This window comes from Gouania willdenowi, unplaced genomic scaffold (genome assembly GCF_900634775.1).
Source record: "Gouania willdenowi unplaced genomic scaffold, fGouWil2.1 scaffold_166_arrow_ctg1, whole genome shotgun sequence".
NCBI classification, from domain to species: Eukaryota; Metazoa; Chordata; class Actinopteri; order Blenniiformes; family Gobiesocidae; genus Gouania; species Gouania willdenowi.
The window spans coordinates 29094-39943 of NW_021144916.1; the positions used below are offsets into that span (position 1 = coordinate 29094).

At 39.5% G+C, this 10850-nt stretch overlaps 1 protein-coding gene across 1 annotated transcript; it reads left to right on the forward strand.

The window, feature by feature from the left end:
• Nucleotides 1-1595: 1595 nt before the first annotated feature.
• LOC114458712 (NLR family CARD domain-containing protein 3-like) lies at nt 1596-9555 on the forward strand. Its single transcript, XM_028441116.1, is given in 7 exon segments — nt 1596-1649; nt 1849-3643; nt 3718-3891; nt 3979-4131; nt 8758-8804; nt 8927-9261; nt 9263-9555. Coding segments are annotated over 7 exon segments (2736 nt in total). The 5' UTR covers nt 1596-1612; the 3' UTR covers nt 9458-9555.
• Nucleotides 9556-10850: the final 1295 nt, after the last annotated feature.

Sequence of the window (10850 nt, forward strand, 5' to 3'; positions counted from 1 at the left end):
GGACTGATGGGATTCAGTCCCTGTAGTGGTGGAGACATTTTCCTGGTGGTTGTTTCAGTCGGCTCAGTTGGACTGAGTTTGTCTCCATTTTCGTATGAGAGGGCTTCAAAACGATTATGGAGAGTAAGCAGAGGAGGGACAATATAAATAAATAATTTCACAGTATTTTCCACCTTTAATGTGACCTATAACCTGCACAATGCAATTGAAAAAACAAACTGAAATGTTTCAGGGAGATGAAGTTAAAATTAAAAAAAACTGAGAGAATGAGGTTGTTAAAGTGTCCACACCCTCTTATACAGACCCTTTATTAAAAAAAAATTGAATATCATGGAAAAGTTGTTTAATTTCCATAATTTCATTCAAAAAGTTAAACTTTCATAGATTATAGAATCAGGGTTAACAGTTTAAACAATTTCAAGTATTTATTTGTTTATTTTTATTCCAATGAAGTGCTAAGAGCCCACACATGTCAGCCTAGAGCATCTTGCTTGGCTGCACAGTGACACACATGCTGGTTTGGCCATCTGACGAAAGCCATTCTCCAGTTTGACCCAAGGGCAGCAGGTTGGAGACAACCAGGAGGCAAGCCCCGCCCACAATGGGTCAATATCATAGCAGGCAATCTCAGACAACACAGACTTGTTGTGGAGGATGCAGATCTGCTGGTACGGGACCGCCAGCTTTAGAAGAAATTGGTTCACCTGGACCGCCCTCACCACAGGAGCCCTAGTTAATTAGTTTTGTATGTGTATGGTGTTTTCATAATTATTTATTATTTTTGTATTTATATTGTGTTTTAAATGTTTGTCCTATTTAGTGTGGTGTGTTAAAAATCCAGAATGAAAAGTGGCTCATTGAGAGTGGTAAGCGCCCCCAATAAAAAAAATAATTTTTTTTTTGATGGACTATGTTTGTTATTTGAAGTGGTGTTGATGTAAATCTCAGCAAACAGTGGAAAGTGAAAGAGAAAAGGCTTTGTAGGAATGGTCTCCAGTGTGTAGGTGAGTCTTAGACACTGTGTGATCTTCAGATTGATGAAGGATTGAAGACAAATAAAGCCTCAGTCCAACAGACTTGTTCTCCTGTTCAGTGGAAACATGCTGAGATGTTCCACACGTGAGCTGAGCTCCAAAGGCTGCTCCACACTCACTCCATCACCCACTGTTACTGATGTTCACATGATGTTAGCATAGCTTCCTGTGCTTTCCTCCAGCTGCTCCTCAGCATGTCTGAGTGTCTGTGTCTTCTCCACAGCAGCTTGGAGGGTGTGGATGGTTCCTCTGGAGCTGATCCTGACTCCATCTTTACGGTGTGTACGTCTACAAAGACACTAAACCTGTGTCAGCCTGTGATCCAACCACTGTACACACACACACACACACACAAAGATGATTGGAGCAGACCTTCACTCATCACCTTTAATTTGTTTGTGTCCCAGCTGCTGGAGGACAACATTATCAGCTTTGTTAAGGCTGAACTCAAACACATGCAGAAGATTGTGGATGGAGATGATCCAGAGTGCTCAGAGAGTCAGATGGAGGGTGAAGATGAGGAGCAGAGGAGGAGCAGGGAGGCCTTTCTGAACATCACACTGTATTTCCTGAAGAGGATGAAGCAGGAGGAGTTGGCTGAGCGTCTGCAGAGCAGTAAGAGCATGTGAACATCTTCACTGTGAGGAACATCACATGAAGGACACAAAGCTGGCTTTTCTTTTTCAAAGCATGATTCAATCAGTCACATTTAATCTGAGGAACCATCCAGACTGAGAACATCACACACTTTGATCTCCAATGTTCAAACCTGCTCTGACTTCTCCACTCTAACATTAAGTTTGTTTTCATTCAGGAACAAAGGCTCCTCAATACAAACGTGAGCTGAAGTCCAAGCTGAAGAAAAAGTTCCAGTGTGTGTCTGAGGGCGTGGCTAAAGCAGGAAGTCCAACCCTCCTGAAGGAGATCTACACAGAGCTCTACATCACAGAGGGAGGGGGTGGAGAGGTCAACCAGGAACATGAGGTCATACAGATAGAAACAGCATCCAGGAGATCAGACACAGCAGAAAGAGCCATCACACTAGAAGAGCTCTTTAAAGCTCCTCCTGGAAGACCTCGACCAATCAGGACAGTGATGACAAAGGGCGTGGCTGGCATTGGGAAGACACTCTTAACACACAAGTTCACTGTAGACTGGGCTGAAGACAAAGTCCAGCAGGAGGTCCACTACACATTCCCACTGACCTTCAGAGAGCTGAACATGCTGAGGGGGAGGAGCTTCAGCTTGGTGGGACTTGTTGATCACTTTTTCTCTGGAAGCAAAGAAGCAGGAATCTGCAGCTTCCAGGACTTTCTGGTTTTGTTCATCTTGGATGGTCTGGATGAGTGTCGGCTCCCTCTGGACTTCCTCAGCACTCAGACCCTGACTGATGTTTCAGAGTCCACCTCAGTGGAGGTTCTGCTGATAAACCTCATCAGAGGAGAACTGCTTCCATCAGCTCGCCTCTGGATAACCACACGGCCTGCAGCAGCCAATCAGATCCCTCCTGAGCGTGTGGACATGGTGACAGAGGTCAGAGGGTTTACGGACCCTCAGAAGGAAGAGTACTTCAGGAGGAAGTCCACAGATGAGGAGCAGGTCAGTAGGATCATGTCCCACATCAGAACGTGTCGCAGCCTCCACATCATGTGCCACATCCCGCTCTTCTGCTGGATCACTGCTACAGTTCTGGAGGACATGTTGAAGAGCAGAGAGGAGAGAGAGCTGCCCAGGACTCTGACTCAGATCTACAGCCACTATGTGGTCCTTCAGAACAAAGTCAAGATGGTGAAGTTTGATGGAGGAGCTGCCACAGATCAACACTGGAGTCCACAGAGCAGGGAGATGATGGAGTCTCTGGGAAAACTGGCTTTTGAGCAGCTGCAGAAAGGAAAGCTGATCTTCTATGAGAGTGACCTGACAGAGTGTGGCATGGACCTCAGAGCAGCCTCAGTGTGCTCAGGAGTGTTCACACAGGTCTTCATAGAGGAAAGCAGCCTGTACCAGGACAAGGTGTTCACCTTCATCCACCTGAGCCTTCAGGAGTTTCTGGCTGCTCTTCATGTCCATCAGACCTTCATCAGCTCTAAAGTCAACCTGCTGGAACATAAATCACTGAACCTTCCCCATAGTGGAGGTCAGCCTGACTTTAACCTTCTCCATCAGAGTGCTGTGGACGAGGCCTTACGGAGTCCAAATGGACACTTGGACTTGTTCCTCCGCTTCCTGCTGGGTCTTTCACTGCCGACCAATCAGAGGCTCCTACAAGGCCTGCTGACACAGACAGGAAGTGACTCAGAGAACAATCAGAAAACAGTTAAATACATCAAGAAGAAGCTGAGTGAGGGTTTTTCCACAGAGAGAAGCATCAACCTGTTCCACTGTCTGAATGAAATTAATGATCACTCTCTGCTGGAGGAGATCCAACAGTACATGAGATCAGGACGTCTCTCCACAGAGAAACTGTCTCCTGCTCAGTTGTCAGCTCTGGTCTTCATATTACTGTCATCACAAGAACATCTGGATGTCTTTGACCTGAAAAGATTCTCTCCTTCAGAGGAAGCTTTTCTGAAGCTGCTCCCAGTGATCAAAGCCTCCAAGAAAGTTAAGTATGTGACTTTAGAACATGTCTTTAATTCTGTCACAGACAAACATCTGTAAGGTTTCTCTGATTCTTCATCAGGTTGAGTTCTTGTGGTCTCTCAGAGAGAAGCTGTGCAGCTCTGTCCTCAGTCCTCAGCTCTCAGTCCTCCAGTGTGAAACATCTGGACCTGAGTAACAATGATCTGCAGGATTCAGGAGTGAAGCTGCTGTGTGAAGGACTGAAGAGTCCTCACTGTAAACTGGACTCTCTCAGGTCAGTGGATCACATGTTCCATCAACATCGTCTTGTTCCTTGTCTCCTCACTTGTTTCCTGAGTTGTGGATGTTATTCTGATTCCAGTCTGTCAGGTTGTGTCATCACAGAGGTGGGCGGGGCTTCTCTGGCAGCAGCTTTGAGCTCCAACTCCTCCAGTGTGAGAGAGCTGGACCTGAGCTACAACCATCCAGGAGACTCAGCAGTGAAGCTGCTCTCTCAGACACTGAACACTCTGAGGTGAGACACATCACAGCAGCTCATCACATGTTCACATTAATCCCCATCACATGTGTGACAGAGAGCTGTATCAGAGGAATGTGATGAAGGTGTGAGAGGTGGGACACTAAAGGAGGAGGACTGGGACAGGTTAGAGGGATGAAGGACAGAGATAAGAAGGTAGTGAGGAGTGAGGAGAGGCTGATGGAGAACTATGAGGAGCTGATGAAGGAATGAGAGAGAAGATCAGAGGAGGTGGAACCAATCAGTGATGATTGTGTTCATACAGAAACATAAATATATCTTATAAAATTATATTTTAAATATTGCTCTGACACAAGTTATCAAGTCAAAAAATTAGAGATGAACTGAAATGTAAATGACCAAAATAAACATTTCCAGCTCTGAATGTTATTAACCACTAAAATTAAAACATTGTAATTGTATAAATTATTACCAATGTTTCAAATAATCAATTAATTAAAGGTTGGTTAGGGGAAATTAAGATTATGTGCTCTGAAAAAGGAACAAAGAAAATCCATCTTGTGTAGCAGCTGTAAACCTCTAAAAACTTTGACCAATGAAAAAGGAAGTTTTTTTTTTATTTATAAACCAATCACGTCTTTCTGTCTCCCTGCTCGTTCTCCACCCCTCGTGTGCACGAGCCCACACTCAAAGTGCGTCATTGGTGACAGACTTAAAACAGAGTTTTTAGTCACGTTTAACATACAGTATATAATGATAAAGTTTAGTGTTTACTTACTGCTGAATGAGACGACATAGTTTCTACACAATACAAACAATGAGCTTGGATCCACTTCTGCAGCAGCAGTGCTAATGCATGTGAGTGAGAGAGCACAGAGGGGAGGGGGGTAAGCTACATTCAAAATCATGCTAGCTTTAGAAAACACCTACCCTGCCTTTAAAATATGAATTTATTTATTTAGCACTGACGTTCCAACAATGCATAATATAAAATAAAATAATAAAATGTTTAACTTGACCCATTCATACAATTATTAAAACAGAAATATGTATGTTTTTAAAACATTTTAATTTTATTTCAAACTGTAGACTTATGTTACAAATATCATTGTTTAACAATTGTTAGAGTTTTCGAGCTAACTCTGGTGTTCAGTACCTGAGATTTCATACAGAGAGACATAGTCAGAGGTTTTGCTGAATCAATCAATCAATCAATCAATCAATCAATGTATTAGAGATGAACAGAAAATGAATCAACAAGTCATAACAAGTCAATAGAAGAACAGACACTCATCTAAAACACAGCTGTGGTCCTCAGGGTCTGCTCACTCCCTGCTCTCATGAGATTTTGTTAGGTGTATAGAACATGAGTTGTTTAATGTGTATTAAGATTAATTTTAAAATATAATTATTCCTTTTTGTTAATTATTTAGACTTTGTGCATTTTGGGTCAAACTAACATTTTAGTGTTAATCTGATTGTCTTGTTTATATCTGATTTGTCTCTTCATTTACGTACATGGTTGTGATGTTTTTAGATTTAGATTAAGTTGAAATCAGATGTTCTGAAACTGTTTGTCCTTGTTTTGAAAATGACAGCTAACAAGTTGATCTGAATAGATTTTATGAATAGATTTATTGAGTATAAAGTATAATAATAATATAATTATAGTTTTACACATAAAAAGAAACCATGAATAATAATCCATTCTAACATTCCCTCTCTTCACACTGTTTAACAGTGTGACTATATAAAATTATGAATACGACAAAATATTTAATTCAGACTATGTTTTATTATGTTATATTAACGTTTTTTTTAGAAATTATAATATCAGGTTACTTAATGTAAGCTCGTTAATTTATTTTAACGTAATTTTATTTCAAGTTGTATTCCTATTTTGTTTACCATTGTTAGAGTGGGACAAAAACTTTTATTTAACTTTATTACATTTATTTGGATTTACTGTTAGACTATGTTTTAATATAAGAAAAAAGTTATAAGTAGAACAGAACAGAATACAAACATGATTTGTGTTTAAATTGAATATACATAGTAAACTTGAAATTAGTCACTTATATTTATCTGTACAAACAATAACTGGAATACATGATCATCAAAATCAATCTTATAAAACATCACATGATTACAAAAGGTGTTGTAAGATTTATTCAATACAGATTTTATAATTTCTTTATTACATACAACCACATAGTGAGGTGAGTCTATGATTGCTATGTAGTGTGTGTGTATTTTATTTTAATATCACTTCTCTTTCCATGTGAATGTGAAAACCCACAGCAGGAACCTTAACTGATTGATTGATTGATTCTTATTTCTTAGTGAGGAAAAATACATTCACGGTCCTGCCTGCCCACAGCGACCAGTCAGGAAATGACTTTCAGAAATTAATATCAATCTTTATCAAATTTATATGGAAGCTTTTGAAGCACAAACGACAAAAAATTGATTATGATTTTTTTTTAAATATTTCAAGTTATAATTTCTATCTAATTCTATCCATGTCTACATATGTATTTATCTATCTGAGGATATAAATACACATAAGGGTTTTAGTTGTGAGATTTTTAGAACATAAAGAGAGGAAAATGACAATATTTTACACAGTTGTAACATAATATTCAAACTGACAGAGATTATTAAAGAAGTAAGTGAATAAAAAAGTAAGAAAATAACCCAAAGAACTGAAAAGTAAATCAAATCATTAGAATAAAACAGTAATTAGAACAAAACAGAAATGTAACCAGGTGTTATGTTAATTTATGCCTCTACTAATATTTATATAGATTACAAGGGAACAGATTTGTGATTGTATTTATGTCTTTATTATCTCTCTAAAGAGTCCTAGTTAAATCTATAGACCACGTACCATGTACAGTTCAGCCCCCCCATCAGCCACTGTTCTGCATTCTGGGCCAGGGTCTATACAGTAAATATGATTCCTCAATATAAGAAATAATGTTATCCATGTCTGTTATTAAGATCATTAGTTCATTTACCATTTAACTAAAAAATATGACTTTTATTCAAGCTACAACTGTAAAGTGTTGGGGAGTGTTACATTGTGTATGTACTGTATGTGTGTATGTATATATGTGTGTATGTATGTGTGTATGTATATATGTGTGCAAACAGCTATCCTTCTATCACATGATCACTCACTCAAAGACACGCCCTTGTACATTTTTCACTCACAACACGTTTCTCTCAGTTATACATAAAGTGTCATCATCCATCAATCAATCACTCTATGACACGCCCACTATCACACTCACACTCATAACACGTTTCTCTCATACATACAGCATGACATCATCCTTATTCATTCACCCACACATACATATATATCTGTGTGTGTGTGTGTGTGTGTGTGTGTGTGTGTGTGTGTGTGTGTGTGTGTGTGTGTGTGTGTGTGTGTGTGTGTGTGTGTGTGTGTGTGTGTGTGTGTGTGTGTGTGTGTGTGTGTGTGTGTTTGTGTCCATAATATATTATTTAATCAATGTTTATGTGTTGTAATTATTCTGTTGTGTAAGTGTTTATTTTCTAGGTCAAACAATGTTATTTTTCTATTCTTTCTGTATCAGTAGTGAACAAGTTGTGTTGTGTGTTATCTAATGTTCTTTCTACCAGTTCACTGCAGTTCACACAAGATATAGTTTCATAATCATTCATTTCATTCATGTCAAAAAGAGGAGAAATTCATTTCTGGTTAATTTATTAAAGCTGTTTTAATTTAATATATGTTGATTTGGACATTTCTGATTTAAGATCAGAAAAACATTTGTTTGATGTGTGTTTTGTTTCTATGTTTATTATTATTAAATAATGTAATAATGTGAAAGTTGTGACTTTTTAGGACATTAGTGATTTTAAATGAAATATTCAAAATCAAACTAAAACAGAAATATTGTTGTGTTTCCTATTTTTATTCCTTAGTTTTTATATATTTTAGGTTTAACTTTTCAATAAAATAATTACTGGTCTATGGAGGAGATATTTTTATGTGAAACATTTCAAATCTAACTTTGAAACAAAGGCTGAACTTTTATTAAAAAAAAGTTTCTTTACCAAAATGTATTTTAGTTTATTTTCCTAATTTGATATTACAATTTAAGTTTTTTATGTTCGTTCAATAATTACTATTTAATCTTATTTCATTAATGTATTAGTTTTTTAATTAAACATGAGACAAATTACAGAATTATTAGCGTTATCTATAAAACCTTATGGGAATTTAACATATAGTTTTGATTTAATGATTTTAAACTGTTTCATGTTAACATACACCAGAAAACTATGAATATATGATGATATTAATGTTTGTAAACACAGACAGATTAGATGTGATCAATACGTTAGATCACATGATCACATGAGTTCTGATTGGATTTCAGCCTAGGTGACCAAATAGTGTAAATATACATATATATATATATATAATAGTGTATAGTTAAGATCAGAGGAGGTGGAACCAATCAGTGAGGATGAAGAGAGGAACACTTTGAAGGAGATGAAGAAGGTGAAGCTGTTGAAGACAAACCAGTAGAAACATGGAGAGCTTGATGGAGATGGCATCAGGTTTCTGAGCAGCACTTTGGACTCTTTAGGTGTGTAAATCACTGCCTGTGTTTGCTCCTGCAGGGCGGACCATGGAGGAGAGCAGAGGATCAAAGCTGGTGTGAGGAAGTGTAAGTGTGTGTGTGTGTTCATTCAAAGTGTCCTCATGAAGCTCTGAGTGAATGAACATGTCAGTGATACAGAGAGAATGAAGCATCACATGATCAACTGTTGTTTCTTTGTGTCTCATCAGATTTCTGTCACATTCACCTCGACACAAACTCCATCAACAGAAACCTCAGACTGTCTGACAACAACAGGATGGTGACACGTGTGAAGAAGGAGGAGCTTTATCCTGATCATCAGGACAGATTTTATATCTGTCAGGTTCTGTGTAGTACTGGTCTGACTGGTCGCTGTTACTGGGAGGTGGAGAGGAATGGAGATGTTTATATAGCAGTGAGTTACAGAGGAATCAGAAGAAAAGGATACAGTGATGATTGTGTGTTTGGATTTAATAATCAGTCCTGGAGACTGGAATGTTACAGTGGTTTTTACTACTTCAGACACAATAACATAACTCACACGTACCTCCTGTTCCTGTGGTTCCTCTGGTAGAGTAGGAGTGTATGTGGACTGTCCTGATGGACGTCTGTCCTTCTATAAAGTCTCCTCTGACTCTATGACACTCATCCACACCGTCTGTACCTCCTTCACTGACACTCTGTATCCTGGGTTTAGATGTTGGTCCTATGGTTCCTCAGTGTCTCTGAGTCCTCTGTGAGACAGACAGACAGACACAGACAGAGTGCCAGACAGACAGACAGAGTGCCAGATAGACAGACAGATGACAGACAGACAGACAGACAGACATGTATCTGAGTTCTATGTGAAATAGACAGACAGACACACAGCAACACCGACAGACAGACAGACAGACAGATAGACAGACAGCAACACTGACAGACAGACACACCGACAGAGACACACACAGCTACACAGACAGACAGACAGACACACCGGCTGACAGACAGACACAGGCAGGCAGACAGACAGACACATACACAGACAGACAGACAGACACACACACAGACAGACAGACAGACAGAAAAAAAAACAAACACACACACAGACAGACAGACAGACAGACAGACACACCGGCTGACAGACAGACACAGACAGACAGGCAGGCAGGCAGACAGACAGACACACAGAAAGACAGACAGACACACACACACACAGACAGACACTTAGACAAACAAATAGACAGACACACCGACAGACAGACATACACAGACAGACACACACACACGCTCACACACAGACAGACACACACAGCTACACAGACAGGCAGGCAGCCAGGCAGACAGACACTTAGACAGACAAACAAACAGACAGACAGACAGACAGACTGACAGACACTTAGACAGACAAACAGACACACAGACAGACACATAGACAGACAGACATGCAGACAAACACACACAGAGACAGACAGACACACACAGACAGACAGACAAACCAACAGAGACACACACAGCGACACAGACAGACAAACACACCGACAGACAGACAAACAGACACACTGACAGACAGACATACACAGCTACACAGACAGACAGACAGACGCACACAGCTACACTGACAGACAGACAGACAGACACACCGACAGACAGACACACAGAGCTACACAGACAGACAGACACACAGCCAAAACAGACAGCCACACAGACAGAGAGACAGACAGACCTGTCTCTGAGTCTTTTGTGAGACTGACAGACTAGATGGCTGACTTCCTGTTTGGTTTTGGGCGGGGTCATTATGTAACTTTTTGCTCATCTTGGGGTCAATAATACATATAAATTTGATGTGAATCCATTGAAAAATAGGGTGAATAAAAAAATACACCAAAATCTAAAGATCAGATCTCCTGTGTAAAGGAAAGTGAGTTATATCAACAACTACTGTGGGCAGTGCTGCAGTAAGTTCATCAGAACATCATTGAGTGAAAAAGGTGGATCTGAGTCTGACAGTGTGTTCAAATGTTCACAGTGGTGTTGATTTTACTGTATCACAAGTTGGACACATTGATCTAAAGACTGAATTACAGCGTGTTTGAGTCTAGAACACAGAGAGTATTTAGCTAACGTTTAGTTAGCAGGCTGGTCGCCTAGCAA